This window comes from Mytilus edulis, chromosome 8 (genome assembly GCF_963676685.1).
Source record: "Mytilus edulis chromosome 8, xbMytEdul2.2, whole genome shotgun sequence".
NCBI classification, from domain to species: domain Eukaryota; kingdom Metazoa; phylum Mollusca; class Bivalvia; order Mytilida; family Mytilidae; genus Mytilus; species Mytilus edulis.
This window is the reverse complement of record NC_092351.1, coordinates 50,460,922-50,482,291: the sequence shown is the minus strand read 5'-3', so window position 1 is coordinate 50,482,291 and position 21,370 is coordinate 50,460,922. Positions and strand designations below refer to the sequence as shown.

Here is a 21,370-nt window from a genome sequence, read left to right as displayed (position 1 = left end):
GCAAAGTTTGATGTTCCAAAACCACCTAGAGACGAACTGTAGAGACTAAAAAAACATCACTTGGATGGAAGAACTGGACTACAGCAAGAACATCAGCTAAAGACCAAGTGAAAAGGAAAAAATGTATCAGGGCCTTAAATGACGATCGGTGTAAAGAGGATGGGTGAGGTGAGTAATGCACTTTTTATTTTCACTCATTCGGCTTCCAATATTTTCATTTTAATATAATGACACATTACGGTTATTGTTCCTAGGTAATAACACTTAGGGTACCTTATCTCAAAGTGAAGTGACATAATTAATTACAGATACGCAATTTTAATCGTATTTTTTTTCAGCATCTTTAGTCCACACGTTATTGCTATAAGAAATGATTTTGGATTTTTGATACTGAAAATTTACTCATTTCCACTTGAGTTAATTGTAAGATCTTGTACATGTTGTATGTACTACATGTGTATAATGTATTGTTGTTTTTTCAAATTTGAGTATAGAGTATCAAAAATTGTCCAGAGTCAGAATTAGTTGAAGTACTGTATTTATGATCTACTGGATTTCATTATAGTTTCAAAACTTAATTGATAGAGATGGCGCTGGGGTTCCATTACACACACTCTTTTAAAAAAAATAGATAGTAAAAAATATACCTTTTAATACATTGCGGAGGTAATAATATAAACTTTATCCATATTATTTGTGTCTAGTGTTGTACAATGTAAAAGTAGAATACTAAAGTGTTGAAAGAGGAATGTTTTTTGTTTTCTTTCATAGAACAACAGCTGGGAACACCAAGAATTAAAGACGAAATAATGGGCATTCTATTGTGCATATCATATATTTTTTAGAAATTTCCCGACCTATTCACATATTTTCAAGCTTGAAAAGGTGACCTATTCCAGCGGCACGTCATATGACCTTGTATATAGGAGGTGCCACAATCCTCTGCATTAACAATTAATAAAAGCATATTTTTCTTTAATTTTTTTTTTCTTTTTAACAAAAATAACCCCCTCATTGTTGGCTATGACATAATTATTTATCTTTTTTGAAAATCTTCATAGTAAAGAATAAACACTAAACATTGTCTTTTCAAAATAGACTGCGAAATGGCAATATAAATCACGAAATCATAATATTTGACTTATGGGAACACGATATTCGTTTTAATAAGTTTATTGGATAAAATTGAGAATGGAAATGGGAAATGTGTCAAAGAGACAACAACCCGACCATAGAAAAAACAACAGCAGAAGGTCACCAACAGGTCTTCAATGTAGCGAGACCTTCCCGCACCCGGAGGCGTCCTTCAGCTGGCCCCTAAACAAATATATACTAGTTCAGTGATAATGAACGCCATACTAATTTCCGAATTATACACAAGAAACTAAAATTTAAAAAATACAAGACTAACAAAGGCCAGAGGCTCCTGACTTGGGACAGGCGCAAAAATGCGGCGGGGTTAAACATGTTTACGAGATCTCAACCCTCCCCCTATACCTCTAGCCAATGTAGAAAAGTAAATGCATAACAATACGCACATTGAAAATTCAATTCAAAAGAAGTCCGAGTCTGATGTCAGAAGATGTAACCAAAGAAAATAAACAAAATGACAATAATACATAAATAGACTACTAGCAGTTAACTGACATGCCAGCTCCAGGCTTCAATTAAACTGATTGAAAGATTATGATTTCATCATATGAATATCAGGCACAATCCTTCCCGTTAGGGGTTTAGTATCATATCATCATAACATATATGAGAAGAACATAACCCGTGTCATGCCAACAACTGGTTTTTTAATAAATGTGTTTAGTTCCGATGCAAAGACCCTATAAGTGAATCAATATTAACGCCAAAATAAGCAATCTTTAGTGACCTGACAACAGTATCGTAACTATATCCCTTCTTGATAGGTCTATTTAAAGGTTTGTTAGTTTCTGAGGTGTATACTGACATTTTTGTGCTTTATAAAGAATATTTCCATCAAAAATTGGATATGAAATACCTGAACGTATAAGAAGTCTGCATGTTGAGCTACATTTACGAATGATGTCCTTATACCGATGATAAAATTTAGTAAATGTTTTGACTAGTTTGTGATATCGAAAACCCTGGTGTAATAATTTTTCAGTAATACATAAATTTCTCTCGTTAAAATCTAAAACATTGTTACATACACGAGCGAATCGTACAAGTTGAGATATATAAACACCGTAAGATGGTGACAATGGAACGTCACCATCTAAAAATGGATAATTAACGATAGGAAATGAAAAATCATCTCTTTTATCATAAATTTTAGTATTTAGCTTTCCGTTAGTGATATAGATATCAAGATCGAGGAAAGGGCAGTGGTCATTGTTAGTATTAGCTTTATTAAAAGTAAGTTCAACAGGATAAATTTCGTTAGTATACATACTGAAGTCGTCATTATTGAGAGCCAAAATGTCATCCAAATATCTAAAAGTATTATTAAATTTGTTTATGAGATGTTGTTTCGATGGGTCTTTGCTGATTTTTGTCATAAATTGTAACTCATAGCAATACAAAAACAGGTCCGCAATAAGTGGTGCACAGTTAGTCCCCATTGGAATTCCAATAACCTGACGATATACGGAATCTCCAAAGCGAACAAAATTGTTATCTAGTAAAAATTCAAGGGCATATATAGTATCAAAGCATGTCCAATTGACATAGTTTTTTTGTTTATTGCTACTAAAAAATTACCTAAAAGAGTTTGAACATATATATTCACATTCTGACTTTTTAAATGCCCATTTAATTAGGTGGGTGAATTTTTTCTTAATTAGAATGTGAGGCAATGTGGTATACAGGGTAGAAAAATCAAAACTTTGAACAGATTCAAAATCACCAATATAAGCATGTAATTTATCAAGTACTTCCAACGAGTTCTTGACACTCCAAAAGTAATTAATTCCACTATTTTCGAAGGCCTTATTTGATCAATTTATTATCAGGTTTTAGATTGTACCAAGTGTACTTGTAAGAAGAATAGACAATTTAGTAGTGGAACAATGGCTTGAAGACGAAATCAATCTATATTTGTATGGTGTTTTGTGTAGCTTCGGAAGCCAATACATAGTAGGGACTTTCATTCTATTCGGTTCTACTTGTAAAGCGGTAGCTAAAAGTTTATGTTTGTTACAGATGTCGATTTCTGAAAATGGAGTCAGTTGGAATGTTGGTGAATTGGCAATTTCTTTTTTCAGAACCTCAATGTAAAATTTACGTCAAACAATAATAATATTATTAGCAGCTTTATCGGCCGGGACAAAAACAAATTCCTTGGCTAGTTCTTTTAGTTTATGTTTGATACGAGAAATAGGTTTATTTTGGTTATTGTTAATAATAAAATGTTCTTTAAAATGTTGAATACGTATATCAACTATGTTCATTACTGAATTAAAGAAAGAGTCCAAAGATTTTTTGACAGCTTTTTCCCGTTTTATCCATTTCAAACAGTAAGTACGGAGTGAGTCGTGGATGATATTACGACACTCATTCCAACTAATAACTGACGGGGGACGATATTTAGGTCCTTTACTGAGGAATGATTTTAACTCTCGGTCTTGAACGATGTTAAGATCTCCTGTTATAACATGGGAAATGGGTCCATAAATGTATGCGGAATTACTACAATTACATGAAGTAGGTGTATTTTCACTGATATTAGCATCTTTAAACAATTGGTTATAATGAAACACAAATTTCCGGGTATATTTCTTGTAAATATAACAAATAAGAGGGAGCTCAGTATTGTCAAAATATCCAGGAATTTGTTCTTTAACAGAATGGTCGTTAAATATACCGGCAATATTTACAAAATCAAAACCTTTATTGACATACTTTATTTTAATAAAATGTTTTTTATGATCTTCAGGGCGATCAATTTTTGGAAATAGTTTAGAATAACAATATGCCATAATAATTTGAACTATTTCATACTTTGGACTGTTATATGAAATTGTGTTGCAATCCTCCAAAATTTTATTTAACCTATTAACCGGTAATGACCAGAGCTTTGTTAACAGGTAATGTCTGCCGTTGTTTTTTGTAATAGAAATTAAGTCCGAAATATTGGTATGATTGGTCCGAAATTTTCTTTGATTGCGATTTTTTCTAAGACCGTGAGAACGGTTTTTACGAACAGGTTTAGAAACTATATCCAAAATGTTAACGGAATCGGTTCTTGATATATTACCAATTCCCATGATATGATCATTAAGACCGAGAGGGTAGACTGTCTGTAATTTTTTAATCCAATTTAATTCAATTATTTTCCGTGATCGCACAAACTTTGAATGAGATTCACCAGGTTGCTTATTTACTACTTCTAAAGGTTGAACTGCTAAACATTTAATTGGATGATTGTGCTTCTTAAGGTGCTGATAAATGATACTTTTGAATTTATTGGGTCTTTTAAAACGATACAGATGTGCTTGAGTTCGTTTAGATAAATATCTTCCAGTTTCACCTACGTACTGAATACCACATCCCGGTTTGTTTCATGTGAGTAAATAAATAATACTGTTTGTTTTTCAAGTTATATCAGTTTCAAAATTTAAAGAAAATGTGCGACCATTAAACGTGGACCTTACTGTATTTTTGGTGGAAAGACGGGGACATGTAAGTCATGTTTTGGCATGACACTTATCGATAGCAGGGTAACCACGATTTTTATTGTTAAAAATGTTAGCGATGGTAGTATTTTTAGATAACCGATTTTGAAGATTGAGACGTGTAGATACCCTTTGAACGAGTTTAGTATTTAATATTTTTTCCATTTCTAAGCTTCATATTTGTTTTTGTTTGTGAAATATATTATAAAGGAGCAAAGACTGGCGTCCAGAATATGAACCAGCATACAATAAATTAAGTTATGTAAAAATGATAAATCTGTTCGGCTACAAATGTCAAACGCTATTAGTATTAGGGACCCGGAAAAATAGGGTATATCATGGTAGCGACTGACGGCTGACTAAATAGTAGAATGGGGCTGAATATTGAAATACTTCTTTTTGATAAATATTCCTAAAGTAATGAACTAGAGAAGTTCTCGCTCGGTCACACACTCCATAATCTAGTATATTATAAGAGCATAAACCTTAAGAACGGGGAGGCACTCTACTGTCTCCACACGGCACTAAAGACAAACTCTGTAAAAAATAAAATTGAGAATGGAAATGGGGAATGTGTCAAAGAGACAACAACCCGACCATAGAAAAAAAAAACAGCAGAAGGTCACCAACAGGTCTTCAATGTAGCGAGACATTCCCGCACCCGGAGGCGTCCTTCAGCTGGCCCCTAAACAAATATATACTAGTTCAGTGATAATGAACGCCATACTAATTTCCGAATTGTACACAAGAAACTAAAATTTAAAAAATACAAGACTAACAAAGGCCAGAGGCTCCTGACTTGGGACAGGCGCAAAAATGCGGCGGGGTTAAACATGTTTATGAGATCTCAACCCTCCCCCTATACCTCTAGCCAATGTAGAAAAGTAAATGCATAACAATACGCACATTTAAAATTCAATTCAAGAGAAGTCCGAGGTTGATGTCAGAAGATGTAACCAAAGAAAAAAAAACAAAATGACAATAATACATAAATAACAACAGACTTCTAGCAGTTAACTGACATGCCAGCTCCAGACTTCAATTAAACTGATTGAAAGATTATGATTTCATCATATGAATATCAGGCACAATCCTTCCCGTTAGGGGTTTAGTATCATATCATCATAACATATATGAGAAGAACATAACCCGTGTCATGCCAACAACTGGGTTTTTAATAAATGTGTTTAGTTCCGATGCAAAGACCCTATAAGTGAATCAATATTAACGCCAAAATAAGCAATCTTTAGTGACCTGACAACAGTATCGTAACTATATCCCTTCTTGATAAGTCTATTTAAAGGTTTTGTTAGTTTCTGAGGTGAATACTGACATTTTTGTGCTTTATAAAGAATATTTCCATAAAAAATTGAATGTGAAATACCTGAACGTATAAGAAGTCTGCATGTTGAGCTATATTTACGAATGATGTCCTTATACCGATGATAAAATTTAGTAAATGTTTTGACTAGTTTGTGATATCGAAAACCCTGGTGTAATAATTTTTCAGTAATACATAAATTATATTTTTCCGTCTAGTTGAAGGATAAAGAGAAAATTCTTTCTTTTGAATATATTTCTTATCATCTAATAAAATATATATTTTCTGTCAAAACAAAAACGAGTTCAATGTAAATTCCTAATATTGTCTGATCCGGTAAATAAGTGTTCGAGAAAATTCTTACAAAGTACACAAGTTGGACAATATCATCATCATCATGACTTTATATTCCTTACGCCAATAATGAATGTTACATGTAATCGCCACGGTTTCTATTGTTTCGTAAAATGCTAAAATGGCGAAAACCCTGCAGAGTTCATCTTAATTAGGAAAAACAGTATATAATCGTAAGCTTTCGTGGAAAGATGTGCATTAGCATCTCTGTACTCCATACACTATTTTCATACATATTTGTACCTAGGGATTCTAATGTTTGATCTTTAGCATTGTTTAGTATTACATGATAGTTTTAAATGTTATAGATTGTACAATTACGTTTAACTTAACTGACGTAAAGAACGTTTAACATAAATTTACCTGGTGCTTCAAAATCGGGTTTATTTCTGCAAAATTCGGTAAAAATATGTTCATTCTGATCATACAAACAAAAGTAGCTGTTGCCGGAATAACACAATGATTTTTCTCTATGTTTCCAATTTGCATTTACAGGACATTGAAAGCTGTACATGGCTTCGGATATCTTGCACAATTCCATAATCTGAAGAAAAGATTTTAGTTAATGTTAATATAAGTTGTAATATTATGTAAAGGTTGAATTGCAGTTTCCGAGATAAATTTATAGAGGCCCTTAACAGTTCCGGTGGTGTACATTAAAACTGTGTGAAACGTCATCAATGTTCATAGTGGTAAAGTTTCGTTCAAAATAAACACGGTTCCACTGTAATGACTATTTATAAGTGTCACATTATGGTTTTGATAGTTTGATTTGACAATTGAATGATAAAATATTTGGATACTTACTCTTGCCATGCATGTACAGTGGAGATCAGTTCTAACCTCTCATAAATTCTGTCAGAATCTGTCAGGAACACTGTTCTAGAACAGTATGTAGAACTGTCAGCCTGACACCTTTTAGTCAGTTATAGGTTAGAACTGTTCTAGCTAGAACTGATTTGGTCAGTTCTACCTAGAACTGATTTAGACAGTTCTAGCTAGAACTGATCCTGATAGCTCTACCCTAGAACAGTTTTAGTCAGTTCTAGCTAGAACGTTTGGTCAGTTCTACTTCTAGAACAGTTCTACGGTTAGAATTGATTTCAAATTCTACGGCTAGAATTGATTTATAAATTCTACGGCCAGAATTGATTTATAAATTCTACGGCTAAAATTGTCGAATTTATAAATTCTACGGCTAGAATTGATTTATAAGTTTTAAGAAATCTTTGTCTAAATATAAAGGCTTCGGCAAAATAGCGATTAATATTATATAGAGTTTTGCTATTTTGCCGGTTTTATTTCAGATTTAAAATCGGCAAGAGAACATGTTTAACCCCGCCATATTCTGCATGTATGTACCTGTTCCAAGTCAGGAGCCCGATATTCAGTGATCATTAATTAGGTCGTTAGTATTATGGATGGGGGGGGGGGGGGTATTATTTAAATTGTTTTAAATTTGTTATTCCGGGAGTCACGATGGCTCATTATCACATAAAAAAATTATCTGACCTCATTAACCAAATGTAAATTCTGTTTACGAGTAGTTTTCATACCTCGGACGGACCTGTTTAACAAAAATCTTTTGACCACATCAATCTAAACTGACATTATTTGCTCTTTCTTTCTTCAAATTTATATAGCTGCACTGTACTTCAGTTTTAATTTTAGGTCAAGAGGGACTATACTTTACAAGTTACAGCAGTATTGGAAAACAATTTTGTTCGCATCAATTTATAGTGCCAGCATGCAGGGGCAGATCCAGCCATTATAAAAAGGGGGTGGGGGGTTCCAACAATGAGTAAAAGGGGCTTCCAACTATATGCTCCCATTCAAATGTATTGATCGTAAAAAAAAGGGGGGCTCCAACTACTGGACCCCCCCCCCCCCTCTTGATCCGCCAATGAGCATGTCCTCTTTTTATTCAAAATATTGAATCAAAAACAAATATCAGTAGTTTTCATACTTTAGACTGAGTCGTGTAATAAAATCTTTTGACCGCATCAACCAAAACTTACCATATTTGCTTTTTTTTATGTAAATCTAAATAGCTGCACAGTAATTCAGTTTTAATTTTAGGTCAAGAGGGACTGTAGTATATAAATAACTTCAATATTGGAAATCAATGACCACAATTTGTTTTTCTCACATCAATTGAGAGTGCCAGCATTTCCTATTTTTATTCAAAATATCGCATCAGAAACAAATATCAGTAGTTTTCATACCTCAGACTGACTCATGTAACAAAATTATTTATCAGCATCAATCAAAACTGACCATTTTTGACAGCATCAACCAAAACTGACCATATTTGACCGCATCAACCAAAACTGACCATATTTGCTCTTTTTTATGTAACTCTTATAGTCGCATAGTACATGTAGTAAATATGTAATATTTTGATGTAAGAATGGATTGTAAAATCATAAAAATACAAATGATAGAAATATTGGAACACAATGCTACCTTATTTCATTTGTATCAATTTATACCATGACCTATTTTTATTCAAAATATTGCATCATAAACAAATATCAGTTGTTTTCATACCTCAGACTGACTGGTATAACAAAATAATTTGTCCACATCAACCAAAACTGACCATATTTGCACTTGATTATGTACATGATGTCAATATTAATAGCCGCATAGTAAATCACTTATATTTTTATATCAGGTGGATTGTTTAATATAAATGAAAGCAATATTGGAAAACAAAATTATGCTCACATCAGTTTATAGTGCCAGTATGTCCTCTTTTCAATAAAATTTTTTAATCGTAAACTAATTTCAGTAGTTTTTATATCTCAGACTGACTCATGAATATAACAAAATTATTTGTCCGCATCAACCAAAACTGACCATATTTGACATCATCAACCAAAACTGACCATATGTGATAGCATCAACCAAAACTAACCATATTTACACTTTGTTATGTAAATCTTAATATATATATAGCAGAATACTTAATCACTTATAGTTATACATATTACGATAGATGGTATAATTCAAATGACAGCAATATCAATGAATATTAGAACACATTGGCTACAAAAAAATTTCCACATCAAGTTAGAGTATCACCAAGTCCTCTTTTTATTCAAAATATTGAATTGTAAACAAATTTCAGTAGTTTCGATATATCAGACTGAGTCGTTTTAACAAAATTATTTGACCGCATCAACCAAAACTGAACTAATTTACTTTATCATGTAAATATATATGGCCTCATTGTAAACCAATAATCTTTCTATGTGAGGACGGATCGTATGATAAAAATGACACCAACTTTGAAACACAATACACCTTATAGCTAATCCTGGCTGACCCGGCCTCTTGAACTTTTGAAGCATACAACAATCACTTTTCCATAGTGGCGTCAGATATTTTGTTTTATGACGTCAAAATTTTACGGGAACCTGTGTGATATCCAGTAATGGCAGACACATAGCGACAAGGTGTATTTATACCATATCTAAGAATTTAACACGCCGTTATTTCCTCTCTGTACCCATAATAATACACCTTATCGTTAATCTCAGGCTGACCGGGCCGCTTGAACTTTTGACGCATACAACAATCACTTTTCCATTGTGGCGTCAGATATTTTGTTTTGTGACGTCAAAAAATTTACAGGAACCTGTGTGATATCCAGTAATGCGGACAAATAGCGATAAGGTGTATGAACCGTCACTAAAGTGACTGTTCAACATGTTTAAGTCAGTAGTTTGTGATGGTTTTTTTTTTTAAACAAAACTATTTAACGGCATCATCCAACACTCACATGACTGATTCATATACTTCATTTTAAAAATAAAAAGTATATGTATGGGAAGTTCTCTTCTTGGAATAGTATACTGTTAATATAATTTGAAGAAGGCAAAGAAAAATGCATGACTTTTTGTGTAGGCGAACGTCCAGGGGCAATTGTTTCATTCATGTTCAGATCGAGTATATTTTTCTGAGTTCCATTTATAATCGTTATGGATAAGTCTGGCTAAATTGACGAGATGGTGCAAATGTATATAGTTTTTTTTAAGTAATACAACACTTTTTTCATTAATATCCTATAATTCATCCACTGTACAATTTTCGTTTGAACATTTGTCAAAACAGAATCTTAAATGAATGTAAATCCAAGGCAAACAAGGTAAATTACGATTAAAATTCCATGAATTAAATGTAGAGTTATATTTAGGAAGAGACTGTTAAAAACGGGGAACGAAGAAACGTAAACAATGATGTTTTCGTATGCAATCTTATAAAAAAAATTCTCCGATGAGTTGGATCACCTTCTATTCACTTCGTATTTGTACATGGAACGTTTGATCAGTAAAAAATATAGAAAATCTGCTATTATATAGCAAAGTAATTGGAAGTGATTTATTTCTTCTAAATTCTAAAGTGCCCTTACTGCAGTGACGTCATTTAGAACTGTTCTACAGTCCTGACTGATCTAGTCAGTTCTGCTGACAGTTCTACGGTTAGAAGTGATTTGGACAGTTCTACCTAGAACTGATTTAGACAGTTCTACCCTAGAACTGATCCTGACAGTTCTACCTAGAACTGATTTAGTCAGTTCTATCTTGAACTGATTCTGACAGTTCTACTTAGAACAGTTCTAGGGTAGAACTGTTCTAGGTAGAACTGTTCTAGGACAGGTTAGAACAGTTCTATGACAGAATATTCTGACAGTTCTAACGAGAGGTTAGAAGTGATCTCAACTGTATGTATTCATCGAACATGTTCAAGGTGTAGAGCAAATAACTGATACTAATCGTTCATAAATTTGCAAAAAAGTATAAAATTCAGAAAACGGGTTAAGACTTAACGGAATGTGAAATAGTTTTAAAAATCGGAATATTATTTTATATTTTTGGTAATGGGTGTGTGCTTTTTTTTAAACAATGACATTTTAAACGTATTTTGTATGCATTTATTGATAACTGAAGAAGAGCAGTGTGTATTCCTGTATCATCATGACATGCATACGGCTAGATTAGTTAATTTTAGTTTTTTGTGTATAATTTGGAGTTTAGTATGACGTCCATTATCACTGAACTAGTATACATATTTTTTAAGGGGTCAGCTGAAAGACGCCTCCGGGTGCGGGAGGTTCTCGCTACATTGAGGACTCATTGGTGGCTTTCGGCTGTTGTCTGCTCTTTGGTCGGGTTGTTGTCGCTTTGACACATTCCCCATTTCCTTTCCCAACTTTACGTATAATACAACTTAATTGCAAATACCCGGTCCGTGTAGTTGTTTTGGCTGTTATAGAAAATTATCAATAGATTAATCACTATAAAATATCCGTCTCTGTGTTTTGGGAAAAATTCGATCACTAAATCAGGTAATCAAACTAACCAAGTCAATCAATTGGTTATTTAAAACAAAGTTTGTAAAATTTGACAGTAAGCAAACTTTGAATAAATGAATAACCATAAAATAGAAGATTAGGTATACTTGTCAAAGAGACCACTCTCAAAAAGATAGTTGTCTCATTTGCAATGTATAAAGAATTGGGCACTTGATGTTATGCAAAATAATTATTAAAAAAAAGTTGTGTTATAAAAGGTGAAAAGATCTTCACTCGTACGTTGTTTTTTTTTTGTCTTTTATATCTAATGTTAGAGACGCCATTGATGAGTAAAGTTTGTGAATAAGTTACTTAATATACATATATATGTAGGACTCGGAGGTGCGATGGGGATGCTGAAGTGCGACGGTCACGCTGAAGTGCGATGGTCCGCGCCGAAGTACGATGGTCCGCTTCGAAGTAAGATGGTCCTATCACTGAAGTGTGATGATTTAGTTTGACGTTTTTAAAAATATTGTTACGTTTTCAAATACAACGTTACAACAAATACAACATAATACAGAATAAAACGGGGATTCGGAGATTAAGATTTTGTTGAGTATCATGCGAGTAGATGAAAGTTGGATGTGATGAAGTAAGGGATGAATACAATAACCAACGATTCTAGTCTCGAACAATTTAACACAATGCAGTTGGATATTAAAAAAAAAGTTTAAAACTATGGCAGGCGTAAAACCATGGGAACATAGCGGCAACAAACTTGGTTCGTTGCAAACTTTCCGTACGACAAATGAAATGTCTTGAGCTTAACATTAATTTTGACTCCTTTTAAAGTATGCCTCTCTTTCTGATTAGATTTCCCTCTAAGTTCAGCATTTTTGTGATTTTACTATTTTCTCACGATTTTGTGTGAACAATATAATAAAGAATTTACCTAATAGTATTACCAATACGCGACGTACAGTGTTGGTGTTAGTTTTGGTAACGTTAGTTTGACGTTATTTTTCATGCATTGTATAAATAACGTCGTACTTTTTTAATTTCGTGCAGCTCAATCATACAGCATAAATTATATGAGCGGTTTGTTGACTTGCTACGTATAGAACCGAAATGCAAAAGCGGCACATACTTTTTAAGTACATTTGAATTAAAACGGAAAAATAATATTCTTTTAAATATAGTATCCCCTTGGAGAAAAAATATTTTCTCTTTCTTTTGATTTTTAACAGGCTATTTTAAAAAAGTTTAAACCACTCTCTTTTCTGCTGCTTTTTTCGTTTAGTTTAAACATATTTATTTATAAAGGATTGGGAAACAAATTCTAACAACTTATATTAATCAGTTTCCACTTTTAGAGTGCGAGCGCTTCCTTGAAGCCTTAGACTGCTCTTTTCCAAATTTACAAGGTGTCTTTTACAAGATATATTGCTCTCTCTTAACACGGGTCAGCCATATATCATCCACTTCCGACGGACTGTCATTGTTTCTCAAGACAATACTCGCAAATGGTGCCAAGGGCTTATTCTTTTATCCGCTTTTGATAATTTCTGAATAAACATTTTATTAGTTGAATCGTTTGTTTCATCACCTGTATTAAATGTTAAAAGAAAATTCAAAATTAACAACAATAAAAATAATTTAATCGAATTTTCCAATTGCATAAACAAAAGGAAATTTGAACTCAACTAGCTATGCACAAGAAAACAGATGGGCGCAAATGGTTTTAACGAAAAATGTTAAACTACTAGGGACATTAATTTAAGCGCAGACATTAGCGCCCGTTTTAGCGCAGGATTAATCCGTTCACCTGTACATGTATTTTCGATAGCCAATTTTAGCAAAAACTTACCTAGTTGAAGAATACTCTCCTTACTAAAACAATGAGTATTAATTTATGCTGGCTTAATATTAAAGTTGTATATACGTTTACTTTGGTTTCTCATGGAAATAAAAGTGATTTTGTAGTTGTCACTCAGCTATTTATGTTTTTCTTGATACTATCATCAATTATATATTGTACAGGGGTTATACCCAGAGGCCAATTAATGCGTACGTTCTCTGGGATATAAATTCCAGGCTGAAACGGACTTTTATTTGATTTAACCTTTAAACTTTTAGTGCTGTATTTTAATGGACATCATATTTTTTAAATTGTGCTGTCTTGATTCTCTTAAAAACAATATATCATTTATCATCAATCATAAAATGGATTAAAATATTGCACTAAAAAGAGCATTGATAATTTTCATTTCCGCTCAAATGGATTAATAATCTTGCGCTGAAATGGGATATACTTTGGCGCTAAAACGTCCGATTTTTTTTCGCTAAAATGACAGATACAGTTATTTATTTTAATTAGATTCGATAAAAATCTGTTGAGATATTGTATCCAAAAAAATATACATTCCCTTTTAGATCTCGCGCATGGGTCTATGTTTTGAATAAAATGTGTCCAAACAAAATAAATATTGAAACAAATATATATAAAACAAAATGCGAGGATAAAAGTAAGGCTGTTTTATTTATCCTTGCATGTACCCATCGAAATTGATAAAGAAACATGCCAGGCTATTTGAGGAAAGAGAGATTTTTTATCCTTGCATGTTCCTATGTTTCTAGAAACACAAATATCTTAATAGAACTATACATTTTGTTCTGACTTGAAAATGTGCTATATAAATTGATCCTTTCTTCTATTATAATCGTTCGTTGTAAGACACAGGGTCCCATGCACTGATTAGATAATTTTCAAACTAATTCCCAAAACTGCCTCAAATAATAGATAAAAAGGGAGGGAGAGGGTTTAAGAAACAAGTTTTGAATAAGCATTCAATGACATATTTGTCGCTGAAAGTCATATAAACAATCAATCAATACCCCAAAAAATGCGCCAATTTGGGTTAAGCAATGTATCAATCAATCTCATTATTATGATTAAATCATACTATTGGTAGAGAAATTCACAATTTGTTATATCAAATTGGGAAAACAGTTAATTAGCATGGCACGTAAAGGCTTCCGTAAGTTGCGACGTTACATTACATGTCAAGTTTTACAGAACGTAACGTCAAAACGAGTAAAAAAGCATGGTGTGATATTATGAATAGACAAAAGTAGTCTCTGACTGTGTCGTTAATACTTTCGACATGTGATCGAAAATTGGTTCAAATAAATCTCTGAAAAGTAGATTTTAATGTTATATAGGTTTTTTGTGCTATTATTATTTTAAATTTTCACCCCTCCAAAACTGTGACTCATCATACTTGTAACAAAAATGTAAAAAACGGCGTTCATGTTAGAATACAATTTGATATTCTAGAAAAGACTGCAAATGCCTATTTATTTTCATAAGACACTTAGCAAATACGCCAAAACGTCAACAAACGGCGGGCGTGACATTTCAACGGATTTAATAAAGTGAACAATTTAGGACATAATTTAAACAATACTTACTAATTGAAGACATAGAAAGTTATAATTTATTGTATAATTTTGACACCGGAAGGGTGGATATGTAAATTGTAATTTTGGTCTGCAGCATTCGTTTAAATTTTGAAGAGCTCTTTAAAATATGGATTTGGGTTTTGTGACAGAAATACAAATTTCAAAAAATCATTAATTCTGCCACGATCTTTCGAAATGTTGTAACAAAACATTTTATTTTTTTTCCTTGTCATATACGGAATAAAATGATATATCATTTTCGGAATAATCTATTCGAAATACTCTTCAAAATCACTCTTAACCTCTCCCGTAACCATATGTTTTACTATTTTCGGCTGGGCCACAAAACAAAGTTAACTTTTCTTCCTGGTCAGACGCGTCCAGTTAACAATGATGTCATAAATAAAACATACACCATTAACACCAAAGACTACTCTTGCTAGGACATGTAGGAGTACAACTATTTTTTAATAAGTTTAAAAAATGACAAGAGTAACTTAAAAGCAACGCTGATCATATGTCGCGGTGTTACACACGCTCAAAAACGGTATTTTTAGGGATCCTTCGAGTAACAAAATGAATAAAAGTATTGATTGTAAGGCATACTCCATTTCTACTTTTTATTACGCACATGTTGATATATACATTTATATAGTTATCAATTCCGAAACTTCGAACAAATGCAATAAAGCCGAACTGGGAAGCAAAACCTGTATATCACCAACACCGTACGCGACGTCTATATGAAATTGATATATTGTTCTTTTAGTTCCGAGATAAATCCAGATTTGGAAGAATACTGTCACTCTAGCCTTCTTTTTTTTATTCTGGTTACAGAATTTAGCGTTCTACAACAAGTAAGGCCAAAAATAACCTGACTGGACCCTATACGTGTACTTCACAGTTTATCTTATTCTCCTTAGCGGCAAATCAGCTTATTTTAAAAATTTTGATCGTTACAATTACTGTGAAAGTACTTTTATTCGTGGGGTACCAATTTTCGTGGTTTTCGTGGATGACTTAATCCACGAAATTAAGTGTCCAACGAAATAAAACAACCATTGTCCAAATCAAGAAATGGAAAGATTCCCATGAAAGTTTGACTACTGATATGATCTAGAGAATATATTGAATAATCTGAGAATACTTTAATAGCAGTCACAGAACTACAAACTACAACTGCATGCAGGATTATACCCATTTAATCTTTAATGACCTAAGCTGTTCAACCTTTGATCTTTTAATTCTCATAAAAAAAGTTTTTTTTCGACGAAAGACAGATTTCCGGTATTGATATGCAAGTAAGATAAAGTGTTCATTTTATATCCTCATAGTTCTGGTACATATGGGAAATAATAATTTCATGCTGGGCTTGATTTTGATAAGAATTATTTGACAATTATAGATATGTTTATATCATTTGTTTATTATTCTGATGTCTTGTGGTGACATGTTTATGGCCTAATTAACACCTTTGATGGTACTTAATCTGTTGATCACTTTATCTTTGGTTAATTAGTGTTGTCACTACGATTTACACAGGTCAATGTTTACTTTGCAATTTCCTTCAATCCAGGCTATTTGTAACCTTCGCTTCTAAAGGCTTTAATTTTTCAATTTTTTTTTTAGAAAACTAAAATCCACGAATTTAAAACCCCACGAACATGTAAATATTGCCCAAACCACGAAAATTGATACCAACGAATTAAAGTACTTTCACAGTACTATTTAATTTATATAGATCTACACTCTGAATCTTTTTTGTTCTACACCATATTTTCTGACTCCATATTGATTGGCAAAATTAATAATGAATTAAATTAGATCAAATTAAGATAGTAAAGTCTTTGGTTGGAATTGAACAGAAATTAAAAGATCATAGTTCAAATGCGAGGCTAGTAGCTACTTTTGTCAATTTTTAATAATGTAATTTTTATTTAAACATTTTTTTACTCATATGCAGACATACCATTGTACTTTAGTGAAATCATCATTATCGCACTTCAGCATAACCACAACAGCGTATAGTTATGAACAAGTTAGCGTCACAAAGTCACCATCGCACTTCAGCGTGTTACCGAAAGAACTTCAGCGTAGACCATCGCACTTCAGCGTGTTACCCAAAGAACTTCAGCGTGGACCATCACACTTCAGCGTAACCATCGCGGTTCGGAGTACCATCGCACCTCCGAGTCCTGCACACACACACACACACATATATATATATATAACTCGTCTAAACATCAACCCAACAATGTTAGATCTGTAAATTTGCTTTCGCAAATTTTTGGTTCTTCCCTCGCCGGGATTCGAACCCATGCTACTGTGATATCGTGACACCAATGATATCGTGATATCGTGATACATATATATATATATATATATATATATATATATATATATATATATATATATATATATATATAATAAAAACTATAACACACATTTCGGTTGTGAAAATTAAGCGATAACAAGGAAAACAGTGTTCGGGGAGATAACTCTTATATGGGAAAGTATTCGGTTTCGCAGTGTCAGTTTCAAAAGCGCATAAACTGTTCGATATCATATTTCATTAATCTAAGCGACATCATAAGCACACAAAAAACAGCGAAGGAAAAAATTTAGGCGGAAGAAAAAAAAATAATAATAATCAGAACAAAAGCAATAGGTCTTTCACCTGAAAGGTTGAAAGACCTAATAATAATAATAATAATTGATGGTCTTTCCACCAGTAATGAAAATATTAAAATTTGGTTTTGAGGTCAATTTCAGCGTCAAATGACAACTTATTGTACGCTGATTCCAAAAATATAAGGTTTCTATACAAAAAGATATAAATAAGGGAGATAATTTTCTACTTCCGGTTCAAAATATGATACTTCCGGTGCTGTCTTATAGTTACTAGACGCTGATTCTAAAAATATATGGTTTAACATACTTTTACAATATTTATTATAAAAATTAGCTACTTCCGGTTTACAAAAGGTCACTTCTGGTTAGCTTTTTCAACGTCATATTGCTTGCAACCTAATGCAAAAAGTTTAATAGCTTCAACATGAATACATATGAGGTAAAAGCAAAGGTCAAAATCTAGAACGTTGAATTAACATATGACCTTGTATGACCTTGAGCTCAATTTCAAGGTCATAAACCAAGGACCTCAAATCAAAAGACTCTAGGTCTTTACTTTATATTGTTAATGAGTATATTACCATACGACTGATATTAGATATAATTGGGGGAAAACTCGCATCAAATGTTTACATACCCTTTCGACTAAAATTTATGTGCAACTACATGTCGTGACTAACAATTGTGTGAACAAATTTTGTCGATATCTTCTAAGATTTCTGAAAATTAGAGATAACAAGCCAAAATAAGAATTTTGAACATGACCTTGACCTTTGACCTTGACCTCATTTTCATTTTTTTGAACCAAGGACCTCAAATCAAAAGATTCTAGGCCTCTATCACTTATGGTTTTCCAGTTAGAAATACATTTCACTTATATCAAACGAAAAAGGGGAAATATCTCTCATATTGAGTCTCCGGATAGCTTTGGTCAAAATTGATCAAATTATCCTGAGGATATAACGAGCAATTCGGTAAAATAAATTTGTCAGTTTCTCATCAGTTGCGCAAAAGCGTAATAACTGTTCGATATCATATACCATATGTCTAAGCGACATCTTGCGAAACAAAAAAACTGCGAAGGAAAAAAAAGTTGGCGGAAGAAAAAAAATATTAATAATAATAATAATAATAATTAAAAACCAATTGTTCAGAGAACCATTGATGGTCTTTCCACCAGTAATGATTTTTTTTATATGAAAATATTAAAATTTGGTTTTAAATGTCAATTTCAGCGTCAAATGACAACTTATTGTACGCTGATTCCAAAAATATAAGGTTTCTGTACAATAAGATATAAATAAGGGAGATCATTTTTTACTTCCGGAAAAAAATAATAATGATAATAATCAGAAGAATCCAATAGGTCTTTCCACGGAAAGGTGGAAAGACCTAATAATCAGTAGAAGAAATACAGTAAGGTCTTTCCTTATAGTAAAAGGAAAGACCTTAATTACGTGTAAACAATTGACAACCCTACGACAGATACATCCATTAAATCACCAGTGAAGGTGATACAAGACTGAATTGGTGAATCTGTGATAGAGTTGTCACTGTAAAGAAATACATGTTTGTACTTATGAAAATTATTATGTAATAACTATATAACTGCATCCTACGATCCTTTACGATATTTAGTTAATCTATAACCTAATATATCATGTATTCTACCGACGAGGACAGGTAACACCTGTCGTAAAGGATCTTAAATATATACGTTTTACTTACGAGAAAAAAACTGATGTAAACTTTCAAGTATTGTGACAACATTTTTAATTCCTGAAAATTGAAGAAATATATTGTTAGCTAAGAATATTGTTAAGAATGCTTTTTTTATTTTCTAAAAGTATCAAGATATGAGACCCAATGTCATGTCAGTGTTCTTCAAAAAACAATATGTTGATATATGGATCACGCTACCATTGACCAACATACATTTGTACAGATGACAACCAACCAACACAAAAGAGTTAAAAAAAATTACCATTTACTTTTTTTTATAAATCGATCGTTTTTTCTTTGTATTTTTGAAATTGTATTCAAGGGATATGTTTACTTGTAGTTAATTTAGAAAAGATAGTTTTAAACGTTTAACAGATTGTGATAGGTAAGCAAATACAAGATGACAAATTTGACTTGTGGACTTTGTATTTCGCTCTAACATAGTCGTTGTGTTTCTATAGGAACAGTTTTTATAAGTGTGTCTTTATCAAAAACGCCAAGTGTTAATACACTATTGTGTTGTTTTCTGCAACGGTTTGGTGTCATATTTTGCGTCAGGTTTTGCACCATAATTTGGTGCTAGATAGTATATAAAAAAGTCAAAAGTTTACATCAATGTATGTACGCTTCATTTAAATAGTACATTTTTGTATTTTATCTGGTTTATTTTAATCACTTTTTAGTTCCTTCTCTCTTTGGCACCAAAAATACAAAATAGAAAATATTATCTTCTATTAACTATTCTTGATATTAATTAGTATTGTTATTTTCACTGTTAATAATAAATGTTAGATAAGTCATACAAATATAATCTAGAAATTCTTCTAACTTTTTTCTTGATCTTGGGAACTCGTTTTAGATATTCAAATGTAATGTCACTTTGATCGTAACACTGGTTATGGCTAACGAGGCTGTGGATTTTTGTAATTTATCCGTTTTTGATCTGTAGCTAGTCTCCACTTCAGTTTAATTATGTTTATCTATTATATAGTCATTTTGTAAAATTTTCTGATTGCAAAAGTATGTATTATTCTAAATAATATGGATGTTCTTGTTCCAGGTGGATAATCCTGGCCAAATTTCACTACTTTTTTGAACGTTTGGTCCTCAGTGCTTTTCACAAAATGTTTCAACTTTGTACTTGTTTTGGCTTTCAATTTGTTTTCATCTGGTTAGTCTTGTGTTGACGTGGCAGGCGTCTAGCTTATTAAATATTTAACCAGGTACTTGTTGTTGGCTATTAATAGTTTGTTTTTCTGTCGTATATTTTCTCCCATTTATTTGTATTGTAGTCCTTTCATGTAATGTTGTCATTTTAATGTTATGATTTACATTGCCATTCAAGCGGGAGGTTTGGCATGCCACCAAACCAGATTCAACCCACCATATTTATCTTAAAATACCCTGTATCAAGTCAGGGAAATTGCCATCGTAATATTATAACTCGTTTCTGTGAGTGATACATTTTAATGTTGTGTTTCTGTTGTGTCGTAGATCTCTAATATTTAATGCGTTTTCCTGTTTTAGTTTGTAACTCGAATTTGTATTTCGAACAGCGGTATACTACTGTTGCCTTAACTTTCTATTTTATAACAGACACGGCATATATATTCCAATTATTTATTAGTATGAAATCATTATCTTTATGAAAAAAAACCAAGGTTGCTTACTTCTGGATCCTATTGACAAAGATCTGCGAAAAAATAGCAATTGCTTTGTAACGTCATGGTCGTCTTTGTTCGTCGCTTCACAATTGAACATTTAGAGAAAATCATTAAATGTGACGTTTAATTGAACTACGACCAATAAGGAAGTGAAAAAAAAGGAAGAATATGCGTTCGTGATTAGAAAACAAATCAACAGACCTGTAAGATGGTTAATCATTTCGCCGAAATAGAGAAAATATACTATTCTGTTCAACATGATTTAAATAAC

At 32.3% G+C, this 21,370-nt stretch overlaps 1 protein-coding gene across 1 annotated transcript in view; it reads right to left on the bottom strand.

The window, feature by feature from the left end:
- Positions 1-7,134, bottom strand: part of LOC139484172 (uncharacterized) — a 46,978-nt gene extending 39,844 nt beyond the window's left edge. The window contains exons 1-2 of the mRNA XM_071267904.1: positions 7,126-7,134; positions 6,682-6,862 (exon numbers count right to left, since the gene is read on the bottom strand). Coding sequence (XP_071124005.1) covers positions 6,682-6,862; positions 7,126-7,134 — 190 coding nt within the window. The remainder of the gene's footprint in view (positions 1-6,681; positions 6,863-7,125) is intronic.
- Positions 7,135-21,370: the final 14,236 nt, after the last annotated feature.